At 40.2% G+C, this 18,847-nt stretch overlaps 2 protein-coding genes across 2 annotated transcripts in view; one reads left to right on the forward strand and one right to left on the reverse strand.

The window, feature by feature from the left end:
- Window positions 1-3,837: 3,837 nt before the first annotated feature.
- LOC306752750 (adenosine receptor A1-like) lies at window positions 3,838-6,887 on the forward strand (the record flags this gene model as incomplete). The annotated part of the gene is made up of 4 exons (XM_079236551.1): window positions 3,838-4,017; window positions 4,141-4,275; window positions 5,797-5,981; window positions 6,155-6,887. 4 exons carry the CDS (start codon window positions 3,838-3,840, stop codon window positions 6,885-6,887), a joined length of 1,233 nt encoding a protein of 410 aa, XP_079092677.1.
- A 1,473-nt stretch (window positions 6,888-8,360) lies between these two features.
- The window catches only part of dmd (dystrophin), a gene marked incomplete at its 5' end in the record, with an annotated part of 308,870 nt that continues 298,383 nt past the window's right edge, over window positions 8,361-18,847 (reverse strand). Inside the window, 4 exons of the mRNA XM_079236662.1 lie at window positions 8,361-11,302; window positions 14,600-14,689; window positions 17,011-17,125; window positions 17,825-18,064. Of these exons, the coding sequence (XP_079092788.1) occupies window positions 11,184-11,302; window positions 14,600-14,689; window positions 17,011-17,125; window positions 17,825-18,064 (564 nt within the window). The 3' untranslated portion in view covers window positions 8,361-11,183. The remainder of the gene's footprint in view (window positions 11,303-14,599; window positions 14,690-17,010; window positions 17,126-17,824; window positions 18,065-18,847) is intronic.

The following is an 18,847-nucleotide window of genomic DNA, read 5'->3' on the forward strand; positions in this document are numbered from 1 at the left end:
TAAAAATATAGGTATGAAGGTTTATCACTGAGGCAAACTGCAGGTATTGTAGCATATGGTCAAGTGTTATACCAGCCAAATCAGTTATAATCAGAGCCGTTAATTTAATTCAACTCAGTTAATTTCATTTGTAAAGCCCAAAAGGACACATTTTCATCAGAGGGCTTTTCCAGTCTGTACATCTCTCTGTCCCTCGCATCAGAACTGACCCCAACCCAAAAAAACCTTTAACATGGGAAAAAAATGAATTAATCTGGTTAGACAATGAGCTCCATATGTTTTGTGATGTGATTATCTTGAGTTGAGCTATAAATGCAGTTGTCGAGTAGTGATATGTTTGGAGACCAATAACAAGGAAACAAACACGCAAAGTCAACATCACATGCAGTGTTTTATTTATTTTATTAGTTATTTTTAGTCTAAGGTCTAACACAGATATGATGAGTAGTGCGGTGAGTAATGCAGACATGAAAATCCCTCATCTTTCGGCGAAATTCGTCGTTTTTAAACCAAAATAGGTGACCCACGTGAATCGTGTAGATCCAAAGAGTTTTTGTTTTTCGGGGAGAAAGGAGGGGGTCAACTGTCCGCCGTTTCTGAGATTGGAGTGGGACACGGAAAAAACTGAGGTCGTGATCATCTTAGCAATAGAAGATCTTTGACGCGTCGAGCCTTGGCCAATCAGCGTTAAGAAAAGTGGTATAACAGTGTGACACAAATAAAAAGGCTGGTACATTATACATATTATGGCATATAAGTGTAATATTATGAAGTGAAATGTAGTAGTAGCAAAACAATATTCAGTATAGTACAGCAGTATTGCATATTGTAAGTATTAAGTCTACAAAATATATATATATATATATATATATATATATATATATATGTATGTATATATATATATATACGTATATATATATATATATATATATATATATACGTATATATATATATATATATATATACACACACACACACACACTACCGTTCAAAAGTTTGGGGTCACTTAGAAATGTCCTTATTTTTCAAAGAAAAGCACTGTTTTTTTCAATGAAGCTAACATTAAATTAATCAGTAATACACTATACATTGTTAATGTGGTAAATTACTATTCTAGGTGGAAACGTCTGGTGTTTAATGAAATATCTACATAAGTGTATAGAGGCCCATTTCCAGCAACTATCACTCCAGTGTTCTAATGGTACATTGTGTTTGCTCATTGCATAGAAGACTAATGGATGACTAGAAAACCCTTGTGCAATTATGTTAGCACAGCTTAAAACAGTTATGCTGGTGAGAGACGCTTTACAACTGGCCTTCCTATGCATAGCATCACATATGTGGGTTCCATTATACTCTCAAAATGGCCAGAAAAAGAGAACTTTCATGTGAAACTCGCCAGTCTATTCTTGTTCTTAGAAATGAAGGCTATTCCATGCGATAAAGTGCAAAGAAACTGAACATTTGTCTGGCTAACCCCACACTTTTGAACAGTTGTGTGCGTGTGTGTGTATATATATATATATATATATATATATATATATATATATATATATATATATATGTATGTATGTATGCATGTATATGTATATGTGTATATATATATATATATGTACACTTGGGTATTGACAAAAGAAGAATTAAAACCCATAATGATCTTAGTTTGTCAGCTTCTCGACGAGTGACGCTGTTCGGCACTGACTCGCCCGTCACTGCCCCCCACCCCGCTGGTGTCACCTTTTTCACCCCTCATGAGGGTAGGTCTGAATGTAAATGTTAGACCCAGTGACAGGGTGGCATGAAATGGCTTGCATAATACGGGAGGAGGCCATAATAATTTTTGACTCATGGCTGAAGTTAAGTTTCTCCAGCTCTCCCAAGGTTGGCAACAAAAGCATCTCAAAATGCACCAGATTGATGCTTTAAAATATGGAATATTTAAATTTTTCTTATGGGGGAGCATGCCCCCGGATCCCCCCAGAGGGGTAATATCCTTCTCACCTTTTTCACCCCTGACCCGTTTTCATGCTTATCTAATAATACAGTTTATAATACTGTAATACTCACAGGGTTCTTTTTCCTGCACTTGTGTACTTTTATTTTTCAAACTCTAATGTAACTTTACTGCATGTTTTTTTTTAATTCACAGATATAATTTACAATTAGTGCACTTGTTTCTTTTTTACACATCATGTCTTCTTTGCACAACATGTTTGGCTTCCTCATTCATTGTTCTTTGCTGATATCATAAAGTATTTTACCACCGAAAGCGTAGCTCAAGCGTACATAATTGAACATTTATTATGACATGTTTGTTTTGTGCTGAACCGGCTGGAGATTTACGTCAACTGCTGCTGTTTAATCATCAGGCTTGTGATTGACGTATTCTGCGTTATCTTTTTTTTATATATAGAGGATGGAAGAAAAAGTGGAGGAGGGTGTGGTTTCACCCGGCACATGATGCTCCTCCTGCTTCTTTCCCAGCTTCCTCTGTGTGTCGTGCACATCATGCCTCTCCTCCATCGACCTCGCATTGTGTTGGTGTCCTGGAGGGTCTGGACCTATCAAACTTTGTGATGACTGCGTCTGAAGTCTGTAACGCAGGTGAGAACACCACATAAACCAAACCTATTTCCAGACCGTGTGAACATAAGAGGGGAAGGGTTTTGTATGTTGTATGTTTTTTTTCTTTTTGATCAGGGAATCAGATGTTTTCATTTTTTCATGCCCCAGATTTATATATATTTGTTCTTGCTCTTTCTTGTGAGATTTACTCAGAAATCCCATAAATATAGTTACTTAGCTAGCGGAACTAAAATGTAACTTGTAGATCCTTTATAGTTAGTCAGAATAGGTCATTGTCTTACTAAAGTGTTTCCGCATTATAACAAAACTAATTAAATACAGTTTACCCATAGTACAAATTTGGGCTGCAACTTTTTAAATAGTGAAAAATTCACAACACAGGTTCCAAGGTGATGCCCTAAATTGTCGACCAAAAGCCTGACAATATAAAATTGTACAAAACACAGAAAGGCAGCAAATTCTCACATTTTAGAAGATGGAATAAGCAAATATTCGGCATTTTTACGTGATGACATTAACTAACCAATTAAATAAGATTTGATTAATTTTCTGTCAACTGACTAATCGATTAATCAATTAAATTGTACAACATATTGTGTTGCCTGATTAATGAAGATTAATGAAGAGAAACATTGAGGGGCTGCTGAGTGTTGCAATTTTTCAAGGGGACGATCCAAACCAAACTATATTAACCAGGAGGGTCAACCAATAATGTGTGGAAAGTCTCTTATAAGTTAAGGTTGATTGTATGAATTCTAGATTTCCAGACTGTTTGGCTTGAATTGCAGGGAAATTTAGATCTTCCTATTTGAAATAGTTGCCATTAATTTACAATCTATCTATTCACATGTGGGCATGGCAAAAAGCAGCAGGTTTGAATCCCTATCAGTGTGTGTAAATAGTGTGTCCAGTCATTTTTTTATTGTCCCATATCAGGAACAATTTTCACTGCTCAGTTGTTCAGCACAAAGGCCCAATGCTACGCTTCATAACAACCACTGTTACTGTATCTCCATTCATATGTTTTCTTCTTCACCTCAGTGTAATCAATGTGGAAACTAGAAACTTCTTCAGTTTCCAATTGGAAATTAAAAATTGATTCCAAAATCAATTGGGAGGAATATTTGTACATTTCTTGCATAAGATCGTCATGAGAAATTGTTCAAACGCTTCTTCCTTTCTTTCTTCTTCAATATCTGCCCTTAATCTCCAGGTTTCCCATGACTGTGGAGCCTCTGCCTCCCTCTCATCATGAATGTGACTCCGAGCAGCTGTACGGCAGAGATGCCGTACGGATACCAACCCCGTATGAAGGGGCTTTACATCGCCACCGAGCTCGTCATCGCAGTACTGGCCATCATTGGCAACTTCCTGGTTTGTCTGGCGGTCACCCGCAACAAGAAACTTCGCACTGTCACCAATTACTTCCTGGTGAGGAAATCTGTTTCAACCTCATCTGAAATGCGGGACTCACAACTTGCGTTATGGGAAGACTCCCAAGCAGATATCAAAATGACCAAATGTGTGTTTTACTCTGTGTGCATGTGTGAGAAGGTGTCTTTGGCAGTGGCGGATATGCTGGTGGGCTTGGTGGCCATTCCCTGTGCAGTACTGACAGACCTGGGTCGACCTCACCATAATCTGCCCCTCTGCCTGGTGCTTCTCAGCATACTGATGGTGCTCACACAGGTAGGAACATCTATCAGGGGGCTTTGGTGATTGATTGCAGGTTGGATTCCTGCATGGCAAGAGCACAATCCATACATGCACTGCAATGTATGAAACCAAGATGTTGGAGCTGCTCTCGTTTCACTTTGACCAAGAATCCCTATGCAGGTTTGCAAGCCAGTGTGTTTAAGTATAACTTGATTTCGGGACAGTATGAAAATGAATAAGGAGGGAAGGGGGTAGAACATGTTACTATTTTAACTTACAATTAGTTTTTAAAGAATTCAATAATTGAAGGTGGTGTAGCTAAATGGACTGTACTTGCGCTTTTCTAGTCATCCAATCAACTCAAAGCGCATCATTCGCATATTCACACCTATTCATACAATGATGGCATAGGCTGCCATGTAAGGTGCCACCTGTCTATCAGGATTCTAACTACCATTCATACCCATTCATATATTTGGGGTTAAGTGTCTTGCCCAAAGACACACACGATATGTACTAGTGGAGCCGTGGATCAAACTGCTGATTCTCTGATTGAAGGACGATTCTGCTCTACCACTGAGCCACAGTCAACCAGCTCTATACAAATACAGTCTATTTACCATTATCTATCTATTATTATTTATATATATACTTATTAGCTTCATCACCTTGAAAGGCAACCAGAGTTTCATATGAACATATGTGACTGCATACTGTTTCTTATTCTGACGACACGCTGACAATCTTTACTAACATGCAAAAAGTGCAAGTTTTCGAAGACACTCTTGTACTTTGGTAAATTATTTTTATTATAAAAATACGGAAGATTTCAAACACTTTATTTGATTGGAGCCTGAGTCTTTCTCACACACCCTCTAGGATATGTATAATTGTAATAGTTTACTATGACATACACTTGTAAATAAAGAATGTCTATGTGTAAATTAGTCAGAGTGCCATCTGTAAAACCGACCCAAAGGCTGACTCCGCCTCTGTGAAACTTCTAGCCAATCGCACACTGTTAAACTAAACCAATGAGAGGCGAATACGCCCAATGTGCTGAATCACAAAACCAAACATAACTTGATGTTCAGGGTCCATAAGTCGAACGCGAAGACAGTTAACTGTTACGGTCTAAACTGTTACTGTCTGTGGACGCTGTGGCTTATGCACCCTCAGCTGAGAATTTTATATTTTATACTGTATCACCATTTCATTTTTTATTAAATCTGTTTTATTATAACTCACCGAATCCGGAATTCTCTTTGTGTCCACCCAAAGTGTTTTGAACACAACAGATACAAAAGCGCCTAAATGTCTTTCTAGTCTTACGATGACTCAAAGCGCTGTACACCACTCTCAACATTCACCCACTCACACATAATTCATACGCTGATGGCAGAGGCTGCCATGCAAGATGCCCCCTGCCCATCAGGATCTAAAATAATCATCATAATCAAGTAATGAGGAGTATGCAAAGAATCTAATTTATTTCCCCATCTTGCTAAAGACTCTGTAGTGTATGGTCTCTTAAAATGCTTCTTTCTCCTCCAGAGCTCCATCCTGAGTCTGTTAGCAGTAGCATCAGAGCGTTACATGGCCATCATTCTGCCCTTCCAGTACCAGCGTGTCATGAGTCCCAGGAACGCTCAGCTGGCGCTGCTGGTCACCTGGGCCCTGGGAGCCATCTCCGGCTCTGTACCACTCATGGACTGGAAGAGACAACCAGTGAACTCTAAGTAAGAGAATGAGCTGGATGGATAGTTGAGGAACAGAAGGACCAAATGAAACAAGACTGCGGGGCAAATGAATGGATGGATTGAGATATACAGTATGCACATGTCACATGCCATTTTTATTTGCCTGCAGTCTTGTAACCATTAACTCTTTCACTTGGTCCCTGTCATTCCAGCTACTGTATCTTCACTTGTGTGGTGGACATGAGCTACTTGGTGTACTTTAACTTCCTCTGCTGCCTCATGGTACCGCTGATGGCCATGTTCGTCATCTACGGCCACATCTTCCTCACCGTCCGCCGCCAGCTTAGACGCATCGCCGTGGCCAGGGGAACTGCAAAGGACACAAGCAGTGGGAGCATTGATGATGTTGGAAGTGATTTTGCTGGGGGAACCGCGGGAGGCGGAGCAGATATCGGAACAGGCAGACGAGCCAAGGGCGAGGCGGGAAAATGTGAGGGTAAAGTGACGGCTGGAGAAGAAGTAGAGTCTGGCATTGGGTCTCTTATTGAAACCGAGATTACCACTGTCTTTACAAAGCCAGGGTCCAGGATCGCCTTAGGTGGATCGACTAGCTCAGGCTCTGCCCGTGCTGACCCCCCTGCCGGAGAGTCAAACGAGGCCAAATCCAACCTTCGCACCCATCAGGAGATGCGAAAAGCCACCTCCCTCTTCCTGGTTCTGTTTCTCTTCATGGTGTGCTGGATGCCCATGCACCTGATCAACTGCGTTCTGCTGCTCTGCCCCCAGTGTGATGTGCCCATGTCACTCACACTAGCGGCCATTTTGCTTACCCACGCCAACTCTGCCCTAAACCCGATCCTGTACGCGTACAGGATGAGGTCCTTCCGATACACTTTGATTGGAATGTGGAGAGGAATGTGGAGTGTTAGGCCAAAACGTCAGTAGAGTAGAACTCCGTCACAAGAGCAAACACCTGTTGTCATTCCCAAACATACTGTATGGTTGCTTGGTCATGACCCTTTGGTGTCACTTTTTAACACGTTGGGTACCCCTTGGCAGGTTTAGGCTAAACAACTATTTGGCTAGGCCTAGGAAAAGGCTGTGGTTTGGGTTAAACCTACATTATGTACGTAAATTAAGTACTCTGTCACATACTACCAGTAATTGGGGGGGTCCCACACAGACTGAATACTCAAAATTCAAGATTTCATGGGATTTTCACCTAGGCTTTCCACACTGTGCAATACACATCACTCAGGCTACACCCTGCAACAGATTAGGTACAGCACACTTGCCTCCTCTCGCTTAACGGACACGAAGAAGATAGACGACGTCCGGCTTTAATTCAGGTTCTTATGAAAGGCACTGAACGGCACAAAACGGGTCTATTTAGGTCCACAAACAGATGTGAACACAGACTGGCTGGCTCTGTCATTTACAGTGGAACATTGTCCCTCCCCCTCAGTATTAATTTATGTGAATACATGTTTTGTAGTTTTAAATAATGAAAACTGTAGAGCTTTACTAAGCTTTACTATTACATTTTAGTGACAATTGCAAAGGACAGGGTTGTCTCCCAAATCTGTTTATTGAGGCTTTTGGGGGATCTGGAGTGTCAATCAAGGAGTCTTGGAACCCCCTGTGTTTACAATATTAAAGTTTTAGTGAAGATGAGACCTGCATGAGTTGTGGGCGAGTTTAGTTAGTTTTGCTGTTAAACGGAGCATTTTAAATTGAATTCATCAAAACTTCGTCTCCGTTTTTTATTAAGCTTTCAACATGGAGGCATCGTTTGTTTTTCTTCATGAATTCAAGGTAACATGGTGTGAATAATTTATATACAAGTGATAATTTTGTGGGGGATGTATTTCAATTTAAGTCAAATTTGACTTTTGGCTTCTCTTGGTACACGAACAGCGGTCTGCTGGGTGAAAGTCTTGTGCTTGTTTCACCCCGTCATCCTCTAGACGTGGACTTTGACGTTGTTTTTACTACGTCAACGGACTTCTGGAGCAGTTTAGTCTGAGGCAGTGATTTGAAAAGGATTTAATAAGGTCTAATATGACCTACCCTGTTGCAGCACTTTGTTTAGGCTGGTCATGCCCATCTCTGCTCTCCGGAACATAGAGAAAATGATTCTCGCTAAAAGGGGGAAATTTTGATGGATACATCAAACACTTTTTCAACTTTCCTGTTCGTTCTAAAATAATATTTTTTCTAAAACACAAGGGACATGGGTGTTGGGTGTGCTTGCTTTAGAAGTTGAATAAAAGTTGTTCTGTATAGAGTTTGTGTAAATTCCACGAGATTTGAGGCAAGCAGTAATTTAGTGTTAAGCGGATACTGTTTCTTTTTTGCACTTTGCACTTATTTTAATCCTGTTAAAAATAAACAACAAAATCAAAGAAGCAAGTCAAATCAACATAACGGCGTGCTTTATTGATACACAGTAAAGCATTTTATAATACAGTAGTAAGGCATATATTTGGTGGAATCTGATATGTTGTGAAGTATCGACGCGTTATTTGAAAAAATGATGTGAGGATGAAACAAACATAAGAAATTAAAAGCAACTAAATAAATTCAAATTCAGTGTCTGGATCTAAAACAAACAAAAAAGAACTCTTGGATCATGCTGCAAGAATATGATGCTGTAAAACAAACAAGTGTATAACAACACAATGCTCACCATGGACTCCTCTGAGTGGTTACACATGAAATAAAGTCTCATGTAACACCTCACACAGCACAAAACAAATTAGCTTTTTAACCAAAGACGCAACCTCCACACAGAAAACAAATATCTAGTATGACTCAGGTATGACAGTAGTGCACACGGATTTCAGTTGTGTTGAATGCTAGTTTTTATACTTGAGTCATGAATCTCTGATGGAGGTGAGCGATGCAGTGAATGCATCCAAACATTCGGATTGGCGGCTCCGTGAATCATCCAGCCGGTAAGAATGACTAAGAATCAACAAGAATGACTAAGAATCAACAATCGGAGAGGAGTGTGGGGTCGAGTCCAGGGGAGAAATCGCCTCCGAACTGGACTTTGACAGTTTGAGATAAGGTAGCGCTTACATTACTGGGCTTCCTCAAATATTTCTCTGTTCGCATTCAAACAGAAGAGTTCCTTCAAAAAAAACCTTGACCAGCGGCCCTGTAACACTAGTGCTCGGATTCAATTAAAATCACATTCTTCTAAGTTCCTCTTACAGTACTTCTGACGGAAAATCAACCAACTTATACACCAATGTGTACTCAACAGGCCCTACAAAGACAATGATAAAATGCTTTAATCAAATCCTTAATTAAGATTTACCAGTGCAATAATCAGGACATCTTTCTGAAAGATGCCTGATGCAGAACTGGAGATGTATTCCTTTAAATACTGGATATTGGCAGCTAAAAGTTGACCTTTTTGACAACATTGACTACGTTTACATGCACACATATTCCACTCATATTTTGAATGTGACCAAAATGGATATGGCTCATATAAAAAACATAAACACCATATTCTGTTTGGATATTCTGTATTATGCTTTATTCCAAATGGGGCATTTTCCATTTAAGACATGTGAACTATGCAGATATTTTTCAGGTTTTAAAAGCAATTTTTACACCGCATCAGTAGCTGTTTCTAGGGAACTTTGCGAGACACAAACTCTTTTAAACGCGATGAAGGACTCTGATAAACAGGTTTTTGAATATGCGCACATTTTACAACGCCAACCTTTTCAAGAAAGTGGTTGAAGGAATGAAAGAGGGAGGCTGTGTTGACACGGTCCACTGACGGAAAAAATGAAAAACAAGCAAAGAAGCCAGATGGCACAAATTCCACCTTTCCATAGTTGACGTGATAAACGACATGTCGATTGACCCGTCGAACACAGCTGAGCATGCTGAGCATGGCGTCAACATGGGATTATTCCCTGGCTCAGTGATGAGGTCGTTTACATTAAACAGAAGATTCGCGGCTGCACGTAAACAGGAATATTAGTGGAATATTATTTTTTATTAGCCATGTAAACACCTTATTGTCTTTTTTGGAATAAGAGCAAAAAACAGAATATTTGGTGCATGTAAACGTAGTTAGGGTCAGGTGTAACAAAACCCATCCATCAGTGATGCCGACTGAAGAGATGAAGCAGACCAGGCAGAGGGCAATTGGAAGACGTTAAAAAGTTGCATCATGGGAAACAGTGTTTTTAAAGCTTCAATAAAATCAATAGGGATGACGCAGGAAATCCCACTCTGGGCCCTTCTAGAGCTAAAGGAAATATCACGGAGAAAAACCCAAACCAAGAGCATCCCCCCAGCTACTTAAAAGAAAAAAAGATTACAGTTTAATTTTTGGCAAACGCTATCCAAATGGCAATGAATTATTTCCAATATGTTGGTTAGATTAGTCTTCTTAACTAAGGTTCTGAATTGGACCGGTCACAGCATCTGTTTATGCACACGGCACTGTGTTGAAAACAAATATTGGTGTTAAAAAATGCTGCCTTAACATCTGTATAGATGTTAATCACAGGGATGATGAACAGATTGATGGATGGAGAGATAGACGGATGAGTGGGTAAAAACGAATAATTCAGATACAACTTGAGGTTTGTCAGCCAAAGCCAAAAAAACAAAAAAGCCGTAGTGTAATGTGAAAATTAGGCACGACCACACACACACACACACACACACACACACACACACACACACACACACACACACACACTCACAGACAACGTACTGTAAAGATCCAGGATGCCTGCATTACCTTGACAGTAGTGTACGCTGTTATAGAAAGACATTTTCCTCTTAGAAAGCACCCTTATGATTACAATCATTCTTTTTTTGATACAAATGTCTGAAATGCTTTAGCTGTTTCTGCAGTTACAAAGAGATGGCAAATATTCGACCACACTGAACACACTTATTTGTATCATCTCTTTTTCCCCCCCCATCCCATAATTGTTTTATACATTGCATAGAAGTTTAAAAACCAGCCTCTGTTATTAATAAAACAACTTCAGGACGTTTTAAGAAACTACTGAAATCTACATGTTTTTCTTTTGTTTGTTTTTACGCGTCGTTGCTGGAACCGCAATCCTTCACAAAAATAGACGTTATATATTCTCTTTGTAAACTGTGTTTCCAATCCAGTTGATATGACTACAAAAGCATGCGTTAGGGAGGGAGGGGAGGAGAGGGAGGACGCCGGGATGAAGGTTTGGACGGGGGTCAGAAGGGCAGGGCCTCGTGCTGTTCGGCGCTCTGCTCGTCCGTCATCACGCTGACCAGAGACTCCATTGCACGGCCCAGGTCATCGGCCATGTGGAACAAACTGCCTATACTGGGACCTGGAGAAAGAGAGAGAGAGAGAGAGAGAGAGAGAGAGAGAAAATGCTTAAACCAAGCACACTCACAAATAGTCTGACTACTGTAGGTTAGCACGAGCATACAGGTGTAAATGGGCTAGTCTGTGTGCTACAAACACAACAAGACATCTACAGAAGCTGTGAAGCCCGGAGACAATACTATTAGCAAATGTTAGCATGTTAAAACGCTGGTTAACATGGTGAGAATGAAGACATTTTAGTGATGCGTTTTAAAAATCTGATCTAAATTGTTATCTCGCATGTTTTATGACATAAGAACAGGTGAAATAAAAAGGTTTTGTCAGGATAACCTTTTCTAGTGCCTGCCAGCTAGGTCAGGCGAATAGGTCAGGTTCACACCAGACCTATTCGCGGGAGTTTGAGTGCGGGATCGTTTGTGTTTATTCACGTCATAACAGGCCTGAGAATCTTCAGCTGTCTGAAGCCCAAATATAAAACAATATGCTGGGATTTAATTGCAATAAACGGATAAAAGGGATGCTGAAATATCTACATAATGATGCAGATTTGTAAACGTCTGAATTCATGATCTGTTTGTTTTCTCCGTAAACAGAAACATTAATGATATATTAGCTAAAGGTTTTCTGAATCTGCTCTTTTGATTTACAGAGTATGATTTTACAGGGCAAACATGCCCAGATATGTGTACATAATACAAAATAATATTAATCTCCAGCAAGTTTAGTCTTTACGCTTTTTGGGAGTTATCTATAGGAATAATATTGGTCCAAAACGATGCCTTCATTTTTTCTTTTATTCACTGCAGAGATTCAGAATGTGTCCTGCTGCATAATATGTTCAAACCTCCTGACTGGGACACTGCTCCTAAAAACCTGAATGAATAGCTCACACCCCGTCTGTCTGGCTGCTGTTGATTCCAGGCTGTGGGCATCCGATGATAAATACAGAGTGATACTTCAGGGAAGCGCTTTAAGCCTTAACACTATGGTTAAATACACAAACTTCGGTTGGAGTAATATTATAGGCCTATCATAGAAGGTGCCGAAGCTTTAAACCTCGTCACTCCCCATGAAGCACCATGAAGAGAAGAACTCCTGATTAAATAAAGAGCCTGACGCCATTATGAGGGCTCGACTATGTAATGGTCCACAGGACTGGGGCTGTCACTTTAGATGTACTCCAACTTTACTCCACATAAAATATCTTCCTCCGTACATATTCTACATTTAGATAATAATCCACTCTGTGCAGCAGACAAGTGGCAAAAGGGTTAAGTACACCACATGGTACTTACCACCACACTTGATTTGTAAATTCTGAATGAAAAGCTCTTCATAAAATGTTTTTTTTTGTGTGACCAAGTAATCATCAATGATTTATGCCTGCAGCCATCGGAATGAGAACCCTGTGATGCTATTTGCATTATTAAATGTCAAGCATACTCCCTTTCGAAAAGGTTTTAATTCAAATACACAAGGGGAGCAGCTCGGTCGCCCATATCTTCCACTTTTTAAGCAAATGAAAGAGGGTAAAAAAAATCAATGAAGTGAAAAGTCTGGTTATGGGGCTACAATGGCGCTCCTAGTGGGCAAATGAGAAACTGGTGCAGTAAACGGCTTGTTTGCAGTATTGTCACTCTAAATTAGAATACAAATATTATTTACCTCTCAGAAACAGTTTTCAATTGTGGTGAAAACACCACCGTGAACCCCATCTCACCGTGAACCCCAAATTGTAAACAGAGGTTTGATATTGAAACATCACCTCATGTTCCATGTGTGCGCAAGCGCACGCACGCACACACACACGCACACACACACACACACACACCTGTGCAGAACAGGGCGGCAGTGTGACAGAGGAGAGAAAAGGAAACTAAAAGACAGGGAAAGGGAGGGAGGACACTGCATCACTGCACCACGGCCTTCCCACTCAGTTGTAGCCTCAAGTTGAGCGACTAACCTGTCATGGGTGTCCCCTTCTCCCTGCTGGCTCGTGGAGACAAAGAAGAAAAGGAAGAAGAGAAAGAAGGAAAGAAAGAGAGCAAAAAAAAAATCAGCCTTGTGTCGGTAATAGAAAGAATGAAAGACAGGTGAGGGGCAAGTAATGGTTTACTTAAGGCTGAATGAAGTTCAGTGTGTGCACATCCACAACACACTTCAGCAAAGCAGGAGATACAATACCAAAGCAGAAAGTACAATCTGAACACTGTGCTTTACCCTCACAATCAATCAGATACGATAGATACTACTTTTTTTTATTTGTATTATTAGCAATCTCGCTTCCTATTTTCCATTCCAAAAATCATTTAATTATATGTTCTACATTACATTGTAAAAAGTTAATAGTGGTCATTCTGTGTAATTCGTATTCCCAAAGCATAAACCTCAGCGTCTGAAAAGTGAAACCAATGCAAAAGTGCCTTAAAGTCCAATTGTATACTCTACTTCTCTCTTGATTATTCCCTCAGTAAAGATTGTAAACATGAGTTTATGGTCTCAATCTCTGGTTTCAATTCTTTCTCAATACAGCATGATGTTTATTTAGTCAAATGTGGTCCTATTTAAACAAAAATAGACCATAAAGCTGCATAATCCCCCAGGATTGTTCAGCGTTAGCTTGTGCTAAAAGACTGTTCATTTTTTCTTCTGGTCGGTACATCACTAACAGGCCTGTTTTCTTCGCTAACCAAAATGAGTATACCAATTGAGTTAACATGAACTACGAAGGCACCTTGCTAACCAAGACAGCTAGCCCCAGCGTCAGGCCTCGCTCCTCCTCCTTTTATTTCTTATTTAGATTAACATAATAAGTTGTTGGTAAATAACAAATATTAAAAGCTAAAACCTCCCAGAATGCAGCAGGGCAACATTCATGGACATAATTCTCCTTTTGTCTATATCTGCATTGTTACTGATGTTATTGTGCTGTACTGGGTTTCCACAAGAAAATAAGACACCTAAGACACACATTGGTCTCCAGGTAATTGTGGTATATTTTACAATTTTCTGATGTTACAATTTTCTGATGTTTTGTAGAAATAATAATTAATCAAGAAAACATTTTTACATTTTTGTATTTCATTTATAAATTAGTTGTATCATTGTTTTAGGCGACTGTTTCCAAGAAATGTTCATAATAGATATTGTTCCAGGTCTCTTAATAAAATAAAAGCTACCAACTTATATTTTTCTCTAAGGTGAATGGTAAACTTTGTTTTACCCTTTCAGAGAAATATAAATCATTTCAACCATTTGTCTGATTTTAAACAGAAAAGAGTGGATATTGTGTCCATACCATGACTATGAGGAAAAGAGTTATTGAGCTGTTCCATCACTTCCTCTAACCCAGATGCATCTTGGGAGGGGCTGGACAGCTCGTCATCACCTGAAACAAGAAGGAGGTGATGGTTTTTTCAGAAATGCACACACACACACACACACACACACACACACACACACACACACACACACACACACACACACACACACACACACACACACACACACACACACACACACACACATCCCTGCACTTCTATCTTTGTGAAGACACTCATTGGCAAAGTGCACTTCCTGAAGTCGAGGTACTTTAAACTAGGGCTGAATGAAAATTTGGGAAAATAATCTAATTGCGATTTTTTTTCCCTCCAATATTGAAATTGAATATACGATTTTTAATTGTATCCTCTCTTTTCCTCAACAAAACACAATGAATGATTTAAATATGACCAACACAATATTAGATACATTTAGTGTAAAATGTTCTTTCCCATTGGCTAGCAGAGATGTCAAAAGTATTCACATTCATTACTCAAGTAGAAGTATAGATACTAGGGTTTAAAAATATTTCTGTAAAAGTTGAAGTATCAACTCAAGCTTTTTACTTAAATAAAAGTGTAATAGTACTGGTTTCAAAACTACTTAAAAGTATAAAAGTAAAAGTAATGTAAAGGGAATTTTTTTTCCATTAAGGACAAACTCTTAAGCCACGTCTCAGGGGCCTATAGTGCACTACCCCACCTCCCCCCAATTTTTATAAAGGCCATAATGACTATAATGACTCAAACTTTTTCTGTAAATAACAAAATTGTGTGACTCATCTGTGCTTTTATAAATAACAGAATAAAGAAAAGTAAATTAGATTTCCCCATCAGACAATGTTTTGTGTAAGTTCTATCTGTGCAAAAAATAACTCTATATCTATATTTAGTTAGTACTAAATAGCTCATTGTGGAAAACAATAAGCTTTTAATTTTTTTTGCCAAACAAAACAGAATGAGTGCAGATATGTGAATGAAAACAAACCAAAATGAAATAGAAACAATATTTTTAAAATGTAGGGAGTAGAAAGTACAGATATTTGCGTGAAAATGTAAGGAGTAGAAGTAAAAAGTCGTCTGAAAAATAAATACTCCAGTAAAGTATAGATACCCAAAATTTCTACTTAAGTAAAGTAACAAAGTATTTGTACTTCATTACTTGACATTACTATGTTGGCTAGGCCTATTTGTATATATATATATTATTTGTATAATATCTATATATTTAGCTTCTTGATTACTAATCAACACATCTCTCTCTCTCTATTTTAAACACACACACACACACACACACACACACACACACTATTTGACGCGTTGTCTGTTGTGATGCAGACGTGTTTCTCCTCGTTGAGATCCCAGCTGGCAAGCCCCTCTCTCAGGCCGGCTGCAATATTTTCCCCTGTGTGGTCGTCTGGGTAGTTTGTAGGCAGCGAGCTCCGAGGTTGAAATCTCCGTCAATAAAATGGACTGTAAGACTCTGGTAAGGCTCAGCTGTGCGGCTTGACCACAGATCAGTAGTGGTAGCAAAAAAGTCCTCCGTTTTAAGCTCCGTGGCGACTTTCTCTTTGCACTTTTTGTACAGCTCCGCAGTCTGACTGAAATATGTACGGGGGGGTATCCTGAACCGTTTATCAAGCGTTTTTATCAATGCCATGAAACCATGCTTGGTCACCGTGCTGAGAGGCATCATATCTTTGGCTATGAACTCGGTTATTTCCCCGTGTCGTTTTGAATTACGTTCATATGGAGTGACGCTTTCAAACATTTCGGTCAGTGATCCCTGTCTTGAGGTATTTGGCTTGTCTGGCGCACTGGTGCCCGGCATTTTGGCCATACAACTGTCATACATTGATTTGTGGTGTTTTTTAAGTGCTGGAACAAGTTTGTAGTGTTACCCCGTGAAGTAGCAACAGGAGCACGGCATGCTCTGCACGTCACCTGACGCTGCGCAGCATCTTCTTTTTTGAAACCAGAACAGCAGGTCGGTGGTTCCACACCACCGACGTGCTGTTCCTCTTCGAGACTAAAGTCTCAGCTGTGTCAGTTTCTGACTGTTCCGTCGAGCCAGAGGCCATTGCGCAACAGGTTAACGGGCCGCATGAAAAGTTGATGCAGCCGAGTTCTTCACTCTTTCGCTCGCGTCACGTGATGACGTTGTAATCGTACACGTTGCAGTTAGAAAATCTCGTTTTATCATATCGCGATATTATCGCAAATGCAATTAATCGTTCAGCCCTTCTTTAAACACAGTCCAATGTAGAACAACATCCAACAGCTTATCAGTTATCGACAAGCTGTGAAATCACACGTATCTATTTATATCCTCCATGTTTTTAAAATGGTGGATGCAAATTAAAGGATATTTGTGTGTGTGTGTTCTTACCCATTGTATCTGTAGTCTGGCTGGCAGCCACACGCAGCAGTGGGAAGGAGGAGTCAGAGCGTTGAGAGGAGGTGGAAGGAGATGACAGTGCCGTGCCGTTCACCTTGGAATCCGTCTGACACACACACGCACACACATTTGATACACAGCAAATTGGCAGGCACGTCGCACAGCTTAATTAGAGGAGTCAAAAGGGAGTGAAGTGTGTGTGTGTGTGTGTGTGTGTGTTGGACCAAGGAGTTGGCTCGATCCACCATGTCAGCTGTTACTGGCAGCCAGACAGCGTGGAGGAAGCTGCTTCAGTCTGAGCTCCAAGCTCCCAGGTGGGACCTTTACTTCAACTTTGAGGCTCTGCTTTATTGACCAGGACCTCAGCTAGGGAGCTGGGTCCTCTGCTGCTGGTCACTGCAGCATGTGAGGGTTGCTCAAGGGCATGTTTAACAGCAGATTGTTGAGCGGGCAGAAGCACTGTTTCCACAATCTGGTGCCCTCACCAGATAGTGGAAACAGTGCTTCTGTTTGTAGGCGACCAAAATGTTACAATCAAAACTGCTTTAGATCCCTATCTGAAGCAGTTTTGATTGTAACATTTTCGTCGCCTAAAAATGTCTTGCTCAGCGTTCCTTTTTACTCAGCACCACCCTTGCATATCACTTCTAGTTCCCAAAAAGATGGTGACGGCCAAAAGCGGAACTTAAGGCTTCAAACCGTAGTCCACAAACCAATGGGTAATGTCACTGTGACTATGTCTACTTGTATACAGTCCATGGTCAGAACCAGACATCTAACTATGTATGTAAGAGTGAAGGAGTACCTGCTCCAGCAGCTGTCTCAGCCTGTGCAGTTGGGACTCCAGCTGTTTGTTGTGGTCCTCCAGTATCTGCATACGGGCCTCCAGACGTCCTTTGTGCTGCCGCAGCAGTTTAGCCTCGGCGATGAGCTCGGCGTCACGCGCACTCTGCGGCGATACCGGGAGCATCTCCGGGGGCGACGGCAGCGGGGACAGGCCCTTCCTGTCGTGGGCCTTCTTCAGGCGGTCATACTCGGACTGCAGCTTCCTGCGGCGGGGGCAGCAGAGGGATTAATCTGCTGCTACTAGATTTGGTACACATATAAAATATCAAACACGCATTGCTGAAGAGAGATGGTGAACTTCTGTTTTTTTGACTATAGAAGGGAGGCCGGGTCAGAGCAAATAGTGCCATTTATAAATAAAACCGTACCAGTAAGCATCCATCAGTGAGAGTAATTTTTTTTATCTTTTCCCCAAAGTTTAAACAAAATCCCCCTGTTGGAAAGCACAGCTGGAGGCTGAGAGGAGAAAAATCGAGTTAGAAAACCATGTAGCGTCAAAAGTTGAGTCTTTATTGATTTCTATTTTAGGACATTTGTATTCTAGTCTGGATAAATCCAAGGCAGAGATGAGGACACGGATACTTGGCTGCCCTTACTAAGAGACTTTTTTATGGGGCTTGAAGATTTTAATAATTCAATTATTTAAATGTTTTATTTAATAAAATTGTAATATGACATTTTCATACCCCTTAAAACCTGTTATAAATACACATAAATCCAACTTAATGCTTGAACGTGAAAATGTAAAACGTCTGTGTGACAGGGAGGAAATTCCACGAGAAAACGGGGCAACATCTTTGCAAAAGATCTTAGAAAGGGATATTCCAGGATTCCCCTTAGTGTCTGGTAATAACATTATTCAATACAATTAAAAGGGATAGCAGGTTACACTGTACTTTTTAAAAGAAGGAATACTGTGATTTTCTTCTTACAAAGAAAAAGTTATATTCATAAACAACTAACAAAGAAACCACACTCTTTT

Source organism: Taurulus bubalis (genome assembly GCF_910589615.1).
Source record: "Taurulus bubalis genome assembly, chromosome: 21".
In the NCBI taxonomy this organism is placed as follows: Eukaryota; Metazoa; Chordata; class Actinopteri; order Perciformes; family Cottidae; genus Taurulus; species Taurulus bubalis.